The sequence below is a fragment of the Lepisma saccharinum genome, chromosome 12 (assembly GCF_977018435.1).
Source record: "Lepisma saccharinum chromosome 12, izLepSacc3.1, whole genome shotgun sequence".
In the NCBI taxonomy this organism is placed as follows: domain Eukaryota; kingdom Metazoa; phylum Arthropoda; class Insecta; order Zygentoma; family Lepismatidae; genus Lepisma; species Lepisma saccharinum.
Window position 1 is genome coordinate 53,792,296 of NC_139240.1, and position 20,390 is coordinate 53,812,685.

The window sequence follows — 20,390 nt, forward strand, 5'->3', positions numbered from 1 at the left end:
CGACTGCATCATGACAATGCGCCGAGCCACACAGCCTTCCGAGTGGCGGCGTATCTGGCCCAACACAACGTTGCAACCTTGCCTCAGCCACCCTACAGTCCCGACATTGCCCCACCAGACTTTTTCCTCTTCCCCCGCCTCAAAACCACCCTGAAAGGACATCATCACGGCTCGGTGGAAGCATTACAACAGGCCCGTGACGAGGGAGCTGAACAGCATTCCAGTTTCCGCCTTCCAGGAAGCGTATACAAACTGGAAATCCCGCTGGCAGCGGTGTGTTGATGCAGGAGGATCATATTTCGAAGAATATTAAGCGTATGTATTATTTCTGTCAATAATTTTTTTTAATTCACTCAGTCCTACTACTTTAAGGACAGACCCTGTAAATCTGGGCCCTGTGTGTGCTGTACAGAAAATTACTAACATCCATTTTGGGACCATTAAACCAGCTATTTCTTATAAATTGTTATCATTATCATTCAGAAGATAAATAATAACGTTGCTCAATTTCATTATCAGTTCTAGGAACGTGTTGACAATTTTCCACTTGTTAATAACATTTTCGTTAGGCTAAATGAACTAATATTTGCACGAAAAGAAGATAACACTGTTGTTAAAAAAAAGGGACCATATTGCTAATAAAAAAAAATCCCCGCAACAATGAGTAAGTATTTACAAAAAGCAATTGCAATGAAGTAGTTAAATGAAACATTGTGAAATGTACAAATTTATTACGAACAATATATAAAACGCAGTGTTTTTAATAATCACAAGAATTGACATCTCAAAAATACAATACAATTCAAAGTCATACGTGATTCACAAGACAGAGGTAGATGTGTCACTACAATGACGTCATAATCACAGACAGTTTGTTCCCAATTAAGTGGATTTTCTGTTGACAATCTTGAGCCACATTCCACCTTTTGCATTTAGAAAGAAAATGGCAGGATCGAACTCCATGGGAACAAGAGTCTTGGGACATCTTTGGACGCCATATTTTGAGAGAAAGTGTACAATCCCAACCTTCGTTTGCATCATCGCAAAACGTTGACCTGCAGACGAAGCAAGAACATTAGTGGATCAGAGATACAATGAAAGGGCATTACTCTAATTGTGAAGGGTATATTTTCCAAAATGGCAGCCATTCCGTTAATAAACATTTTGATCCATTCTCGTGGAACTGATTTAAGCGTAGAGTTATTTGCTCAGATTTTCTTAATTTAGAATTTGGCCGACATTTTGAAAACTTGTATTCACAGATAACACTATTAAGCCTTGTTTAATAAAACACTAAAAATGCAGAATTTATTGTAAAATAACACAACATAACGTGACTTTTCAACCTCATAGCAACCTTTGGTTCAGAGTCTAAGGAAGACCTTGCTATAAGATTGAAACGTCACGTTCTATTGGGTTATGTCAGCATTTGGAGTATTTTTATTGTATTCAAATGCAATTTTCAGATCATTCCACCTCTAGAAATTCTTCTTCCTACATATTACTAGATCATATGTTTATGAAACGGTATTGTCTTCAGTAGTGGCTCCTCTAGTATTTGACTATTCATTTATTTCACAATCTTTTTATCCTCATTATCACGAGTAACGTAGACAAGTATGTGACTGGCGGAAAATAACAAAAAAATATCAAAATAACGATGGACATGAATAGGCAGAACATGTAAAGTGGGATCCGTGAGTATTACCGTGCAAATTGTCCATCACCATGTTCGTGCACTTTATTTAACCCAATAAGAGCTTCATGAATTAAAAGAAAACTCCAAACAAGCCGTTGATAACATCTGCACCAGCATACATAAAAACCCATCGCTTACGAACACATAGGATGCAAGAGAAAAATTAGTGAAAATAGTCATGGACAATTTGCCGAGCAATACTAGTGGATTCCACTGTACAGTCAGCGCATTTATTAGCTTCAGCGATGTGTAAATTTATACAGTTCAACTGTGATGCATTTATTTTTGTAAAATTAATTAGAAGAATTATAGACTAATTACTCAAAGTGATAGAAAATTCTACTTACAAACAATCTAAGAATGTCGGTCGAATACTAGCTTGGACAAATGCGTTGTATAAAGAAAGGAATTGCCTCAATGCTAAGTTATAATAAAAATTTCGAGTGTACTATATACTCTATGATTTCAAAATATGTATGTGTGGTACAGTGGGATGCATAAGTATTACCAAGCAAATTGTCCATCACCACGTTCATGCTCCCTGTATTATCCAATGCGGAATTCAAGAATTGAAACAAAAGATGCTAACAGCCTATGCAACAACAGACTTTAAAATCAATTTCTTAAAAATACATAGGATGCAAAGAGAAAAATTAACGAAAATGACCATGGACAATCTGCCGTGCAATACTTGTGTATCTCACTGTACTGGATACCTCTGTCAGTTTTCTTAATACTTCATATCAGCAACTTTTAGCCAGTTTTCTTAGTATAATATTCACGTCAAAATATTTTTATAACTTAAATGAGGTTACAAAGATAACATTTTGAGTTTCAAATACAAACATTACACAAATATACTCACCAATACACATCCGTGGACCTTCTCCAAATGGCAAGTAGGTGTACTTTATCCTCTTCCTCTTGTTGGCTTCGCTGAACCTCTCAGGATCAAATTTCTCTGGCTGTGCATAATAAAGAGGATCGTAGTGGCAAGCCATGATAGGTATATGAATGCTTGTTCCCTTCTCCAGCTTGATATCCGTTCCAGGAATTGTGTACTCTCTGGTGCAGATCCTTTCAGTGAATGGTAGTGGGGGGTACTTCCTCAGGGTCTCTGGTCCATAAAAATAAAGCATGTTCGTTTATGTTTGTTGAAAATCAGTGTTTGGAAGTACCTACTTATTTGTAATGTTACTTTTTGAAGGATTGTAACTGTAACAAAATTACTTTCTGCCATAGTAGTAACGTTATCAACGGTTACTTTACGACACTTAAATTAAAAACTTGCATATTTATAACGTGGGGAAGAGCTAAATTTGGCAACTCTTGTTTCCAACTATGTATTTTCTCTGGATGCTAAGGTGAAAGGATTATCGTGGAATCGCGAAAGGCAAGATAGCTAGGTTCTGTTGTGTGCTTAGTTTAGAACATCCACAATTGTATCGCAATTTGTCATTTCCAGAAATTAAAGGAATTCTTTATCAAGTACAGTATTGGAATGCTCATCAGTTCTGCAGCCGAAAGGGAGGAATTGTGCTGTCATCACGAAGAGGTAATTCTTAAGTGACAGTTTTAAAAATCACTTGCTTGTAAAATTTAATAGTAATTAGAACTAGATTTTAACGTAGTAGTTGACGATGAAATGTTGGCCTTGGTATCATATTTTATAATGTTTTTATGATTAACTTGACTTCATAATTATAAAGAATGATAAATAACATAAGTTAGAGCATGTTCTTGGAAAACAAATTGTGGTTTCGTTATAATAATGAGAAATGCAAAGTACACTTCATAACTATTAAACACAATACATTTCTTTTGCATTGGTGCATGTGATATTTGTTTCACCTATAGAAATGAATATTATATTATTCTTCTTTAATAAAAATTGTTAATTTATAAACAAATGGACTTTCTTGCTTAATAGCAGAACGTAGATATTGAAAGAGAGAGAGAGAGAGAGAGAGAGTTTATAATTTATAATTTGTAGTTTGAAATAACGATGTTATATCTTTTTAACGCAGAGTTGAATAATCTTAAATTACATTGTTTTCTACTGAGAACATACTGCATATTGTATTATTTATTTCATTTACTATTCTTTACTTCTTCCTTCTTCTACCTATATACTCAGATTCTGGTAACACACTACTGCAATTTTAGTAGAAGGGTTCGATACCCGGTGGAGACATATGGAATAGTGGTTCGTATCCCACTTTAAACTGTAGCTCAAGTTTCGATTAGCCTTTCTGTGCATAAAGTGGACTTAAACAACAATTCAATCAACCAAAGGAGCAGTATAGTACGAGTAGGTGGGCTTAAAACCTTTGTGTTAAAAAGGGCTTTTATAAAACACACATTCCTACCTGCTACCACCTTGTCCAGGAAAGTCATGTTGTGTAATACTGCTTCGTAGGTAAAGGATCCATTGTTGTCTCTCATTGTTGCAGCTATCTCATTGTGCAAACGTCTCTGGACTTCAGGGTTTAGGGCAAGTTCGTACAAGAGGAAGGTCATGAGAGTTGTTGATGTCTCAAAACCACCCAGGAGGAACATCATCGCCTGTGCTGTGAGATCATCATGTGTCAGTTCTGAAACAGGGAAAGAATTTAGTGAAATGTGTTAATACGAATCGTCCTAAACACCAACTAATAGGGAAATAAGATATACCGACTCGTATTTTAGATACTATGTGAGCAGTGGCGGCGATTGTGTTCCAAAACTGGAGGTGCAAGGACAGTTTACTTGGACTTGGTAGATAAGGTTTAGCATAGTGCGGAGCAAAAGTGGCAAATAGTGGGGAGCAACTGCCCCCATCACCCCCCCAATCGTCGCCACTGTATGTGAATGATTATAAGTTTTTTGTATCAACGGCCCATTTCATTCATTATTCTAAAATGACTTTTGTATCAACAGTCCGTTTTATTAATTAATACAAAGGTTTTTGTATCAACAGTTTATTTTATTCATTAGTCCATAATAATTTTGTATGAACTGTCTGTATTATTCATTATTACATATGTTTTTATACCAACGGTCTATTTTATTCATTAGCCCATAATAAGTGTTTTGCATCAACGGTACATTTTATTCATTAGCCCATAATAAGTGTTTTGCATCAACGGTACATTTTATTCATTAGTCCATAATAAGTTTTTGTATCAACGGTACATTTTATTCATTAGTCCATAATAAGTTTTTGGATCAACGGTACATTTTATTCATTAGTCCATAATAAGTTTTTGCATCAACGGTACATTTTATTCATTAGTCCATAATAAGTTTTTGTATCAACGGTACACTTTATTCATTAGTCCATAATAAGTTTTTGTATCAACGGTACATTTTATTCATTAGTCCATAATATGTTTTTGTATCAACGGTACATTTTATTCATTAGTCCATAATAAGTTTTTGTATCAACGGTACATTTTATTCATTAGCCCATAATAAGTGTTTTGCATCAACGGTAATAAGCTTTTGTATAGAGAGTCAATTTTCGTATGAAATTGTTGATTCACAAATATAGGGAGGGGCTATAGCCCTATCACCCCCCCTCCCCCCTTGTGTATCCCAGGGCTCAATCCTGAAAAGCTACGGATTACGTCCCGGAACGAGGATAAATGATTCTGTTAGTAAACGGGCGCGAACAGAACTTTAATGCACATTTGTTCGCGACTGAACAAATATCCATTTACTAATATCCAAATTTTGTTTGGGAAACAGTGAGTTACGCGACAATCTTATGCACCTATACAGCTTTAAAACTACAATACCTTGTGGAGAATCCTCTTCCATGTTGTTTTCATGCTCTTCCTCTGGTTCGTCACTCTCAACTCTCCCCTTGTTCTTCAGCTGAATCAGCAAGTCCACAAAGTCGTTCCTGGCAACGTTGTTCTTCTCCCTGTACTCCATCGTCTCTCTCAGTGTCCTCCTGAAAAACTCCGTCGCGTCTTTCGGCGTGGAGCTTAGTCCAAGAGACTTCGACAAATCTGGAAACAACATAATGATTGCCCACTTGCTCGCCCTGAGGAGACCTGGAGCATACACAAACTGCCTACCCATGGTTCTGAACTCTGAGTCAGCATTGGTCAGGGAATTTGTGTTGATTCCAAAAGCACATGATCCTATAACATCCGTCGTGTGTTTGGCCATTATGTCTTTGATTTCTAATACCTGTTCGTCCTTCGCTGATGGTTCCAGAAACTTCAGCAGATCCTCAGCACAGCTAGACACCAAGTGAAACATGCTCTTCATCTTCCCACAGGTGAAGGTAGGAGTCAACTTCATCTTCATGTGCCTCCAGCGTTTGGCGTTCAGTGATATCAAGGATTTTGCCTGCAAAGGGTCCGCCTCTTCATTGACAAACACCGAACGCTCCTCAAAATGGTGGAAATCCTTTACCAGAACGTTTTTGATCACTTCTGGATCCCTGATCATTAAGAAAGGATTGTGTTCCAGAAACAACCCTGCATATTTGTGACCAGCCAATCTGTCATAGAGTTGTTTCGCCTGTACGCTGATGTGAATCTTTTGCACGAAAAATTCCTTGAAGTTGCCGAAAGGAAAACTTGGTTTCAAGTAAGGCAATCCTTTACTTTTCCAAAAGCTGTATCTGTAATTGATGAACCAGTAAAGTAATCCAACAGAACCCACAATGAAAGTGGTGATGATAAGCAGACAGGTCCCAAGGATTGACATTGTCACTGTTGCAAAATGTATGATGAAGTTGTGAGTCACAAGAGTACAGCTGCTTCACAGTTACCACTGAAGTTTGACAGAGCGAGTATCTACACTTCCACAGTTGCCGTTCGGTTTTGGCTCTGACGTAATTTCGCGTCCAATTAGGGTTGAAGACATTGGAGTTGCAGTTGAAATGATGTTATCTGAAAAAATAATAACCGTCCATTAAATAGGAAAGTTACTAACGTCGAAACTGTCCTACATACTTATTTTCCCTACAAATACACTCCATTTGTATTATTTTGTATTTTTTATAATTGCCCCTTCCCCAGCTTTTCTATCAATTGTGTAGGCGAAAAATACGATGTTTTGAAGCAATCACTATTCATTTTTTTAAAACAGCTTAAGGTCCCACCACCCGAAATTCTCACTGCCATACGGTGCTTTGCAGACACTGAAAATTTTCATTTTTTTAAATTGCTATTATCATAAGACGCCATTAGAATTCTTTGAGGGTCACTTTGACTGGAAACTTAAGATTTTTCACAATTATTTATGATTTCCAAAGAGAACTCTCATGAAAACCCAGTGTGGAGGAATAGGATTTGATCAATTTATCTTTTCAGCTGTTCGATACAACGCACGAAGCAAGTTCTTGCCTTGGGAATGAGGATGTGACTGACTTCGATAATACACATGGTCCCATTGGCGAGATTTCCCGAAGACTCACGGAAAGTAACGAGAAAGTGGAGGTTTAAAAAACTCCGTAGCTTATTTCTGCTACCCCACGCTAAGTGTAGCTGCAAAGGGAAGCGAAGACGACTTTTCTTCTCCAGAAGTACCGACACTTCTACAGCTCAAGAAATTCACCCCATTTTAACCTTTCTCTTTCTCTCCCTATCCTTCTTTTTTCATCTTCTCCCCTTCCTCCCTTTTGTCCTCTCTTTCTTTCCTCATCTCGCTCTCTGTCCCTCTTTCATCCTCTCTCCAACTCTGCCTCTCCCTCTATTTCTCTCTCCCTTTTATCTTCCCTCTTTCTATCATTCTCTCTCCTTTCTTTTCTTATCTCTCTTTGTCCCTATCCTTTTATACTTACTTCCTCTCCTTCTTCTTCTCCATTTAATCGTCTTTCTCTTTTCTCACCTGTCTCTTGCTTTCTCCAGTCTCCCTCTGTTACATCCACTTTCTCTCCCTCTCTCTTTCTCCATTTCTCTTTCACCCCTTTATCTTTCTTCCCTTTCTCCCTCCCTTTCATCCTCTTTCCCTCCCCTCTTTCCCCTCTTTCTCCTCCCTCCCCTTCATTCTCTTTCTCTCCCCACCTCTCCTTCTTCAATCTTTCTTTCTTTCTCCTTATTTCTCACTATACCTCATTTACATCTTCTTTCTGTCCCTCTCTTTCCACCTCTGTCCCCCTCTCTCGTCCCTCCGTTTCATCCTCTCTCTTTCTATCATGCCTGATTCCTTCTTCCCCTTCTCTGGCTTTCATTCTATCCCTCTGACTTCCTGTCTCTCTCCATTCTCTCTCTCCTTCGTGTCTCCCCCTCCTTCTCAGTGGGCTTCCTGCAACCTATAATCAAGCAGTCTCGCCCCTTCCTATAAAGCCAAGGTATCTTTGCCCTCGGAAAATATTCGAATTACATGCTTTCAGTAAAGGATGTGGGAATCATATTTAAAATCTAAAAAAATATAATCTTAGTTTCATTAAGCGCATCAACACTGTAATTAGCAATGCATTTTGGAATGTAGGATTCAATCCTAGAAAGGGAAGAGAATTCCAAAACACGAAGTACTCAAGGCATTGAAAAACTCAAGATGCTGACCAAGGCAGTAATTTATTTTATTATAAAACAAACTAAACGTAACGTTTCAACCTTCTAGCAAGGTCTTCTTCAGACTCTGCACCAAGTACAAATGTAACAAGGTACAAAAACAGGACGATATATATGCACAAACATTACTCTCCTCCAGACTATTAGAATAGCGAAGAATACAAACAAGAAAAAGGAAAACCGAGAAGAGGAAGAGGAAGGGATTATCTACGAAGTGAAATGTAAAGAATGTCAGAGTGTGTACATAGTAGAAACGAAAAAGAGGTTGAAAGACAGGTTGAAACAACATAGGGATGATGTACGACTTAAGAGAGAGAGAAATGCGATATTTAAACAACGATAGAAACAGAACATGACATAGAGTGGGATGAGGGTAAGCAGATAGGAAGGGAGAAGAGAATACTACTGAGAAAATGGAAGGAGGCCAAGGAAATAGAGAAGAGAGGTGAAGAAGACACAATGAACTGGAATGGGGGACTGAAGTTAAACAAAAAATGGAAGGAGGTGTTAGAAAGAGTGGAAAGGACAAGAGAGAAAGAGGAGAGAAGAAGGAAGAAGAAAGAACGAAAAAGAGCGTGAGATAAAGAGTCCAACCACATTCTAGATGGAAGTAAATATGTTTAGCCTTTTAGGTGAAAGTACAGTTGACAAGGGAAAGCCATCTGCTAGAATGTTCCAGAACAACTTTCTAATAGTCTGGAGGGGAGTAATGTTTGTGTATATATATCGTCCTGTCTTGTACCTTGTTACATTTGTACTTGGTGCAGAGTCTGAAGAAGACCTTGCTAGAAGTTTGAAACGTTACGTTTAGTTTATGATTTATAATAAAATAAATTACTGCCTTGGTCAGCATATTGAGTTTTTCATATCATGGAAACAAGGCTTAATGGTGTTATAATCAAGGCATTGTATTACTCACATGTAAGACCTACGCCTGTAAGAGTGGCGCGCCAACTTAGATGAGCTGAACTCGGAGATGCGTTTTCTAATTTATGCATAAGTAGGCTCAGGATTTGCTCCGAAATGCTTTTCTGTTTCTTGGCCAAAAAAGGTAGGCTTTTACGTTAAAAAACTGTTTCAAGCCATTTCTGTGAGTAATACATCCACGTAGAATTGGCTATTTTCGTCTATTTTAGCCATAAGTGCCTATTTCGAAGATAACTGATTTTTTGAGTGCCTAATCCGTGGAAATAATGAAGAAATCTGTTGATGTTCATCACTATTAGTGCTTATTTTGTATTTCTGGTGCTCTACCCTGCCAACTTTAAGAGTCTTTAGTGTGTCACCCTTGTTATAAGCCCTTATCCTCCCTTAATTTCCTAATAACAATGTGACCTTAGGTAGTGTAAATAATATAGACACTGAAACGTATCTTATTGAAGATGTATCAAATTATTATGAAATATTTTGATAACAGTAATTAAGTTGTGAGAATTTCTTAGGCGTATAATGATGAAACTTTTTGTTTTCTAAAGCGCAAACCAACAGCCAAATTATTGGGTGGGCTCGAGCACCTCAGGCCCATATAAGTCGTCGCCGTTCAGTATATAAAATACAAAACCGAGAAAGCATATCCTGCATTTGAGCACTGTGCTAAACTTGTTTCCCGAGTTTCGCTTCACAAAACTGCAGAATCGATGAACACTTCATGGAAATTGCTGTCGTGGAAGTTAATAAATGATGAAGCTTGCGCAACGAGTCTTTAAACAAAAGTCAGACTTCGAGTTTCCTCACTGAGAACGACAAAACCTAAATATTCTTAATCAATCGAGCAATAACTGACATGCTAACACCACTATTTAAAATGTGAAAGAGCTAGAAAATATCGTGGCCGCGGTAGCTCAGCCGGTAACGCGTCTGACTACCATGCTCAAGGTCCCGGGTTCGATCCCCGGCCGGTTCAAATCCGGGAACTTTTCTAACGGTGGAAGCGGCCCCGGCGCCTACCCAGCGTCGAATAACATGGGTACCTGGGGGAAACCCTGGGGGGTAAAGGCGGTCAGGGGCGTGATGCTGATCACATCACCCCCACTCACGACCGGGTCAAGTAAGTGTGGGGCGTTACCCCCACACCCCCTATACGCCTTCATGGCGTGGTGCTATGCACAGGAGAACACTTTACTTTTTACTTTTTTGCTAGAAAATATCTACGGACGAAAGCATCGACATATTTTCTATGAATCTAAAAGATTTTCCAATTAATATCCTCAATACATTTACTGCCAACTAGACGCACTGTGTGAATTATGCTTTGGGGGGATGCCCATCATTGGCGTATTTGTAATTTCATTTTGGGATTTTTTTTAAATGATGGAAATTTGTACAGTAAAACCTCGTTAATCCGGAATAATGGGGGGCTAAGTTGACCGGTTTAACGAAAGTCCGGATTAACTGAAATAACCTAAATGGACAGTATAAAGTGCATTAAAAGTCCGTTTATAGCAACGAAACACGTTTATTATGGTGTATTTAAAGGGCATAGGCCTAAATACACTATACAGTACAGTACAAAGTCTGCGGGAAACAGAATTTCATCAGTGGTTGACCGCCTTTTCTTTGGGAAGTTCTCTTGTTGACTTCTAGTCACATTTAAAACCTTGCATTCTGCTTTATTTTTGAGTTTTTCGTTTTGCCTGTCCGAATTAAGCAAAGTTCGGCTTATCGGGGTCCGGATTAACGAGATTTTACTGTATATATGTTACCAGTCGGTAAACTAAACTATTGCCTTGTGATTCTAAATACCTTAAAACATTGATTCTCACCTAAGTCATTAAATCTTACGATAACATTTACACGTAATTTAGATTGATTCATTGATTTGCTTTAACTTCGCTTCTTATGCCACTTCGGCTAATTTGCGAAGATGGGGATGAGTGATGGAATTGATGACTGGACACTCACAAACATCCATGCCCAGGCCAGGATTCGAACCTGGGACCCTGGCGTCATAGCGCGATGTGCTAAGCACTCCGCCACGGGGGCTCCGCACGTAATTTAGAAACAGTATATTTACTTTCTAAGAAAACCTAAACTTGTACACAAAAAGAGATATCGAACCAGTAACACCGAAAACTTCACCAAATTTCTATTATCAAGTTCAGACTTACTAACTACAAGTTTCTTGTGAACACGTTAATACACATGTATATGTCCGGAAGGGAGGCAAGGGGGAAGGGGGGTCACGACCCTCCTGGAACATGAAAGTCCATCTAAAAAGAATATACAAGACACTAATTTCATTTCAGCCACAGTCCTCGCCGCGTTAATTCGCACACTGACAAAAACCATATATTCATAATCAAGCGGGCAAGAACTGAGAAGATAAAAATATCATGAATATGTAAAATGTGCAAGAGTTATAAAATACCTTGGAACAAAAGCATCGACATGTTTTCTGTGTAGAAGAATCGGGACAAGTGGATCAAGTTCCAGAGGTGTCGGGTCCGTCAGTTATCGATGGTTCCTTCCCAAACCACACATACTACATAATGAAGGTTTACGCACCGGTGTGCTTTGGGATCAAGAAGGAACCATCGATAACTGACGGACCCGACACCTCTGGAATTTGATCCACTTGTCCCGATTTCTCTCACACCACTTGAGAGATCTGATTAATAGGGTCATTCAACAAAACGCATTCTTGGCCCATCCTGAAAATCTCCTGCTGGCTTTAATAACCGACAAAATCCCAGAAATAAGAAGTCTTGGTTGGCAAAGAATAAAGAAAGCAAGAGGATTGAAAAAAGGCAAAAGAATTCGCACTTTTGTTTTACCAACCATCAATTTTAATGCAGACCAATACTATGACATGGTTGATTGGGCTTCATGCTCCCTCCACGAGCCTCCGTTGACCAATAATATTACAAATGAAGAAGTAGATGACTACATTAAAAACAAAAAAATAGCGGAAATTCAAGACTTCCCCTGCCACACACAAGGAGTGGAGCGACTTGTGTAAATCATCACAGAGGCTGCTTTTTCCGTTTTCGGCGCCAGCTCACGTGATGGCTACATCAAAGCGAAATTGGAATCTAGAGAACATATGCCGACATTTCGAACAAAAAGTGACTATAAAGTTCAAGGAGAAAACTAGAAGAAAACCTTGGCCTGCCCCTTAGTAAAATTATGTTTGCCAACAGAGTTTGGGTGGGTGTTTGGGTGGAGTTCGCAGTCCAGCCACCTCCTCGTGGTGAGCTCTGGGTTATTTTCAAAGCATAATAAGTGAAGCGCTGGACAGTAATTGAGGAACTGTTAGCAATTAGAAAGCCAAAATATTTTATTTAGTCTTTTATATCGGAAAACTTTCGAATAAAACACAAAGTCGAAACCAATTGGAAACCATCAATAGAAAAAAAGGAATTTTTAGCCTCAAATTGGCAATTGTTGACCAAAAGCATACGTAAACAGCATAGGAAACTACCCCTAAGGCACGAATGTAACATATTTGTCATAAACAAAACAATAAATGACCATAATGCAGAAAAAAGACATGAAATAGCCAAATAATGACATTTTTGTGAAATTGTTGTGCATGTTGCATAACCAAATCACTATCAAAACTTCAAGGTCGATGCGCGCCACCTAAGCGACCTCCAAAAAATCTGAGAAAAAATCAGACATGATTTTGGTCACAAATGGCCACTTTTCCGCACTAGCCACCTTAACATTTCGAAAAAAAGTTTTTTTCGATACACCCTACTGTGGGTGTTAGACACACCTGGCACCCCCAGGGGGGAGGGGTGGGAAGGGGTGGCATGTAAAAATAATCTGAAACGACCGATATTAGTGTGGAATCCATACTTTTCGGGGTCGCTAAGATGAATAGTGACACTCCTAATGCCGTTCAGCTCAAAGTTCATTTTACACTATAGCTAGAATTCATTATTTTCCTGTCTAATAGAAGATTGGGATTAATAAATACCCGGAGAACGCCTGGTAATCAGTTAGTTAATTATAATAACTAAGATGCGGATTTTTGAGTATTTGCCTTTTATATATATTGACTCTAATGATTAAAGTTCGGTTCATGGTGTTTCTAGTTCGAATACGTATTTTATAGTACCTATAAATGCCTATTTTGAGGGTAAGCGCCTATTTATCTTAATCGTGCCTAAACATCCCTACTCTTCAATTTTTACTTGATTCACCTTTCTTAAGCGCCTATGGCTCTCTCTACTCTCTACATTGAAGAGTGTAGGCCTTTGTTTATGTTGAACTGACTGAAATCTGGAATTCTTCAGATTTGAGGGTCTCAAGGAACGTTCAATGCCTATTATAATGTCTTTCTTAATTTTGGTTTGGTTTGGTTTGAGTTGGTGTTTTAAGTCCACTTTATGCACAGTAAGGCTAATCGGGACTGGACCTACAGTTTAAAGTGGGATCCGAACCACTTGTGCCTCCACCGGGTATCGAACCCGGGACCCCTTGATTACAAGGCAATGACGCTACCACTGCGCCATGGTTAATTTTAGGGTGCCTTTTAAAAGCCTATTTTAGTGCCTTTTAAGTGCCTATTTTGATCATTTTTGTGCCTATTTGCCTGCCTATTTGAGAGGTTTTTACTGCCTAAAAATCTTCACCCGAATAATAACCAGTAATCACGTAGTAAAGAAGATGTTATTGTACTTAATAAATCGCACAGAGTATTAACTATCCAGTGACCAGATACAATATTATATTTTATGACGTAATATGCATTAGAAAATGTGGAACAACTTAACCTATATATTTTTTTCAATGGATTGAGTTTGATATTACCTGTAGAAATATGGCCGTGTATTAGATCACATTTGTTCCGAGTTGGATATTCAGTGCCAATATTGATTTTCAATTGTTTATTTATTTAAATAATACACAGCTGGACTAAAAAAACGGACATTGCATTTTTTGTGATAACGCATAAGTTTTGCTTCGAAGGCTCTAGATGTTGCAGAAATTATTGGAAATAAGAAAACCTGAATAATAATAAACGGAAAAGGTATGTAAAATGTTCAATGCTTAGCTGAGAGCATAATTCATAAGTAATTGCAATTCAGATGTCAAATGTTAAGGTGTCCGGTTTTCTTTTTGCCCAGCAGCAGTTGAAGCGATTGGGTTCCAAAACTAGGGCATGGTGCAAAAACTGGGGGAAGACAGTTTTTTTTCCCTCGTTGATAAGATTTAGCATACTGGGGGGGGGGGCAAAAGTGGCAAAAAGTGTGGGGGCAACTGCCCCCTTTCGCCCCCCAATCGCCGCCACTGGCCAGCAGTATATAAATATCGTCATAATCATAGGAAAACTTGTCGTAAAGTAATAAAGAATTTTCAGAGATTTCATCTTCACACACCTAAGAGCTTCTAGTTACGACAGTTAGGCTAACATTGTCCAGATAGGCAATTGAAACTCGCCTTAACGCCCCTCGAATAGCGCACGTTTATGCATATTATTGAATGCATTGTACGATTGCAACAGTTAAATATATTATAATTATTACACTGGGGAACAAAAAAAATATTTTATTTTGTGGCATAAAGTTTAATAACAGTTTCAGCACACAAGACAGCTGTGATTGCCAATTGTATGATTGGTTCAGTTGATTGACTCCAGTTTAAAAAATAAACACACCATGAAAAATTTAGGAGGTAAAATTACTCCACGCTTTTCTCGGTAATATCAAAATTTGATAATGGGCTGAAAATCCCATTAAGAAACTTATTAATATAATTTTAAATTGTTGCTAGGCAACTTATGAAGCATTGCTAGGCAATATATCTCCTATGTTTGTGGGATAGTCGTGCTAGAGAAAAGCATTGGACGATAAAAGTTTGACCCCCAAAAGAAAATATTAGTGGGAAAAGCTAATATCATTCATGAACCGCTGATAGATAGGGACAAAATCATCCATCCGCCACTGCATATTAAACTTGGGTTGATAAAACAGTTTGTCAAGGCCTTAGATACAAGTGGTGATTGTTTCAAATATATATGCCACACTTTTCCAGGACTAAGTATTGAAAAATTGAAAGCAGGAATCTTTGACGGACCACCACAGATTCCTACACTTATAAATGATGCCAATTTTACAACTTACATGTCTTACATCGAATCTGAGGCCTGGCTGAGCTTTGTGTCCGTCGTCAAAAACTTTTGGGGGAATTACAGAGCAGAAAACTACCGCGATATAGTTGGAAATATATTGAAAAATTTTTAGAAATTGGGAGCTCATATGAGTGTGAAGATACATTTTCTACATAGCTACATTGACAGATTCCCTGAGAACCTAGGTTATTTTAGTGAAGATCAGGGAGAAAGGTTCCATCAGGATATAAGGATAATGGAAGAAAGGTACCAGGGACGGTGGGATCGCCACATGATGGCCGACTACTGTTGGAGCTTACAGAGGGATTGTCCTAAAAAGCATACAGCAGGAAATCGTATAGCAAACGTTTCACATAGTTTGTTACTTCATTGTGTACATATTTTCTTAATTATTATGATCATAGGCCTACATAAATTTATTTTTATAATAATTATTGTAATCACAAAAAGAAATATTAAATTGTTGTTGGAAGTTCATTTATATGTATGTCTTATGTTTCCGCCATTTTGATTTAGTTGCATTTATTTCATAAATTAGAGCCAATTCAGGAAATATATTATTATATCATAATTCAGCAGCATGAAATCGCCCTAAATTAGCTCTCAAACACTGTGCCGCAATTTCACTGTTCCCAAGTGTTATCAATGAGTACAATAACATAGATTATAATAATGTTATTGTGAGTGTAAATATAGTTGGGATTACAGAAAAAAATATTAATTTCAGTACGATCTCATTCACGAGATTACAACTGTACTCAGCCTGTGTAAATTACATTGTCAAACTTTAGTTTATGGGACGCTGTGATCGAGGATATCCTTGTTCTGTTCTTAATAAATAAGTAAAGGGTACTGATCGCGACGATGAGGATGAGTGAAAATGAGAAATTGATGAAAGGACACTCACAAAGAACACACACGCCCACGCTGGGATTCGAACCCGGGATCCCCCGGGCAGGCCCATACACGAGGTGTAAGATGGGGGGGGGGGATGATGCCTAGGGCGCCATTCCAAAGATTTTTAAATAGACGGCAATGTCAGAACATGCGACAGAGGTCAGTAGTGGTGATTAGGGGGAGCTTGGGAGACAGTTGCCCCAATCTTTTGTCACTTTTCCTCCGCACTATGCTAAACTTTATTTACCAAGGGGAAGTAAACTGCCCTTGCCCCCCAAAATTTTGGAACCCAATCGCCGGCACTGGAAGAGGTATATTCTAACAAGAGACTGCTGGAATTATCTGTTCCCAAAGTAGTACCACAGACAAGGGTATATTTATTTATGGTGGTTGTATTTATGTAGAATATGAAAGAACTCAAGATAAATAAAAACCACATGTAAACGATTTATCTGTGGTAAATTGTTGAAATGTTCCTTGAAAAAGTGCCCGATTTTATTACTTTATTTATTCAGTATCTGTGAGAATTGAAGATAATATCCAGGTATTCTCCACAATCTATTCTTTACATAGATTGTTTTCTAATCGCTAGTAAAAGTCAAGGTATCACGCCAATTTTCAAAGCGAAGCCACCGAAGCACTGAGGCTTCGCAGGGAGGTGGTGACGTCAGTTTTTGACCTGGACATCGGTGAAATTCAGCAGCGCCATCTCTTATTCTGTTTGGCAGAAGTGGAAGCAAAAGTGCGAGTGGTGCTCTCAGCGCCGCTTAGCGGATTATTACCGAACTTCTTGCGAATGGTGATTCCCAGTGGGAGGTCCGTGCGCCGGATGTCTCGCTTAGACATCTGCTTATATACCCTTATTTGTGGTAGTACGTTTATAAAGATTTTATTCAGACACTAAAACATAACTGAAATATTTTTTGAGTACTAACTTTTCTTTAAAATCAGAAATGCAAACTACGAATCTTTAAATATAAACTCTATTATTTTTAATGAGTTTTCATCACTTCAAAATTTGTAGAATGCAAATATCACATACCATGGCATAAGAAGAAAATATCGGACGGAAATAAAATATCAGTGGTGTCGGCGGTGTGTGTTTGGGGTGCGCATAACCACAACTCTGCCCAGGGCGGCAAAATAACTAGATACGGTGCTGTCCTAGCGTCGTGGCGCGCTGTGCTGACCACTCCACCGCAGAGGTCGGCGTGTCCTATTGGAGAATTTAGTAGCAGTGGCGGCGATTGGATGCCAATACTGGGGGGGGGGCAAGGACAGGTTATTTTCCCTTGGTAAATAAGGTTTAGCACAGTGCGGGGTCAAAAGTTGCGGGGGTAAAGTGGGGGGGGCTAATGGCCGACACTGTTTAGTAGAAGAAGACGGCAAAAATAGCCACTACCCAACACAAAAAAGGCGATGATCTTTGACCTAGTTTAGCCGATACGAAAATACATCACTGTATTTTAACATCTCTGTAAATTCCAATACAAATGTACAACCTACCTTGTCTGCTTGTAACGATAATTCACTCCTTGTTGATCACACATGCTGATTGAACGACACCGATAAAACCAATCGCTTCAAGAAATAAAAATTTCGAGTTGTATTCCGTCACGCTACCTTACACACGACGAAACTTCCAACTCACACGCGACTCACTCGGAACAGCGTTGCGTCATATGAATCAATCGTTCACAGTGTTGCCAACTACTATGAACGATTTGTGACTTACATTTGTACGAAAGTTCATTTTCCGCTGTGTGTCAATAGGGATCCTAACTAGTGTTGGGCGATAAATCGTCTATACTCTGTTCCAGCTAACTGTGGAGCAAGGCCGTGCATAGCTTCATAGAAGCGAAAGAAGTCGAGTGGCCAGAGCGAAGCAGTACACGCTGCTGGGAAAAAGCGAGTCCACGCAATTCCGTTCCTCTCACTTGTTCATTGGTGGAGCCGTCTCGCGTCACTACTTGCGCAGAGACTTGATTTCGTTTGCCTGCTCCGCAGTTAGCTGGGACAGAGTATAGACGATATTTCGCGATATTAAAAAAAATATCGATCAGGCGGTATCAACTAGACGATATATCGTCACGATATTTTGGCGATATACATCTTGTCGGTGATATATCGTCACGATATTTTTGCGATATATATCGCGTCGGCAATATATCGTCACGATATTTTGGCGATATATATCGTGGTGACAATATATCGCCGATATCACGATACGGGAAAAATATCATATCGTATCGTCTGTGACGATATTTTCTTGATGATATATCGCGATTTCAAATTTCCGATATCGTCCATCCCTAACTGACCATGAAAAGGAGATTTAGGATATGCAAACTTACTTAGCAGAAGCCATTTTGAACCGGAAAGAAACGATAGTAAAACAGACTAGCTTTAAAAAACACAAAAGAATATGATATAATAGACAAGCCAAAACAGCTTCAAGGTAAACATCAGTGTCACAATAGCATTACTTATGTACATTTTTTTCTTAGTTGGTGATTAAATACGAATATGAACTGAATGTATCTACTTGGTTTCAGATGTCGTTGAACTGATTAGAAGCCTATGGAATTATGAACGTTGAACGAGTGAGAATTGCAGTGTGAAAAGTTTCCTTGCTCCCTGTTGTATGTCCAGACATTCCGATGGAGAGTTCGTGAAGAGGGAATCTACAGTTAAGTTTCCATTAATGATCTTGTGTATTGCGCTCTCCACGAAAATAGACCAGTCAAGGTCTCCACGCCCCTGGCCCTTCAGGGTTGCCACACTTCAAGCTGCTTAGTCGACACTTCGCACGTTGAACATATTCAGTTGATTTCGTCGGTTGAAATTGCTGCTTATTGGCAACACTGTAGGTTGATGGCGTGACCTTGACTGGACTGTTTTCGTGTCGAAAGCTTTAGTGATTTCACATCTGCAATGTATCTACGAGGAAATTCTGGCGTATTAATGTGTAGGTTTACAAAGCAGATCTCTCTTAGGTAGGCATATCGAACGATGGAGACGAAGAGGCTGAAAACACTGTCGATCTTGGACATATGTTCCAGAAGGGTGAACAGTATTCTAGAATGGGGGACATGAATGTTTTGAAGTACATGGAAAGTGCTTTCGGGTTATGGATTTCGATGAATCTGTCCAAGCTTGTCAAGGTTCATTTTAAGGCAATATTCGTCTTACATAACCTAATTTGGAATGGACCTACAGTTTAAATAAAATCTGCACCAGTGTGCCTCCACTGGAATTGAACCTTGTACTTATAAGGGAGGAACCAAAGATATAAGCGCAAAGAGTTAAGTTATCATTGTTATTTAATTTTCTATATTTTTATTACGTCATTTCGTTTTAGACGGGAGCGCTTTAAGTGGTTCGAGTCCCATTATTAGCTTGGCTCATCTTTGCGACCGTTCCTTCGTTAATTTTATCTACCGTGCGTCCATTTCGATCTTCAGCCGAGAGATCGGGAGAAGCGTGGCGGGCGGCGCTGACGGAGATGTCGACATTTGCGGCCTGTAATGCCCGCTTATTTTTATAGACATATGCAGACATTTATATAAATATTGCAAAACGAGCACTAACCTGTGTTATAACACGCAAACGTTCTTCTGTAATTCATCCAAGTTCTGCCCTTATATACACAAATAAATACGCTATAGAAACGATGTTAAGAGCCACAGATAATAAAGCATTTTAATCATAGTTTTGACCAGTAACGTCCTGCTTAAGTTTATATCCTTGAAAGAGTTTTGTGGCAACTAAACGGCACTAAAAAAGCCATGCGCCTTCTCGGTCTTCTATACAGATTTAGCGAAATTCAAAACCCATCATCTCTTGCTTTATTCTTTAAATCTTTCATCTCGCCCATCCTCGAATACTGTTCCCCAATTTGGGCAATGGCCTCAAAAACCAATCTCACCAGAATAGATTCTGTTCTCAGTTTCTTTCTTGCAATTGTTCGCCATAGAATACCTTCCTTTCGACATGTATCCAAATCAGACACCATGGCTGCTCTGAATATTCACACTCCATCCTTTCGTCGTGATCTAGCTGACATGAAATTTTTATACAAGATAATAAATGGCAAAATCAGAACAGATCTCCTAATCAGTGAATTCACACTTAGGGTATCCCAAAAGCTAACGCGCAACCTGCAACTCTTCCACAACCCAACCACTAGGCTATCCCTTCT

At 38.8% G+C, this 20,390-nt stretch overlaps 1 protein-coding gene across 1 annotated transcript in view; it reads right to left on the reverse strand.

The window, feature by feature from the left end:
* Positions 1 to 774: 774 nt before the first annotated feature.
* LOC145996337 (uncharacterized) overlaps positions 775 to 20,390 on the reverse strand; it is a 48,393-nt gene continuing 28,777 nt past the window's right edge. Inside the window, exons 6-9 of the mRNA XM_083132767.1 lie at positions 5,479 to 6,455; positions 4,069 to 4,293; positions 2,565 to 2,816; positions 775 to 1,055 (exon numbers count right to left, since the gene is read on the reverse strand). Of these exons, the coding sequence (XP_082988893.1) occupies positions 883 to 1,055; positions 2,565 to 2,816; positions 4,069 to 4,293; positions 5,479 to 6,455 (1,627 nt within the window). The 3' untranslated portion in view covers positions 775 to 882. The remainder of the gene's footprint in view (positions 1,056 to 2,564; positions 2,817 to 4,068; positions 4,294 to 5,478; positions 6,456 to 20,390) is intronic.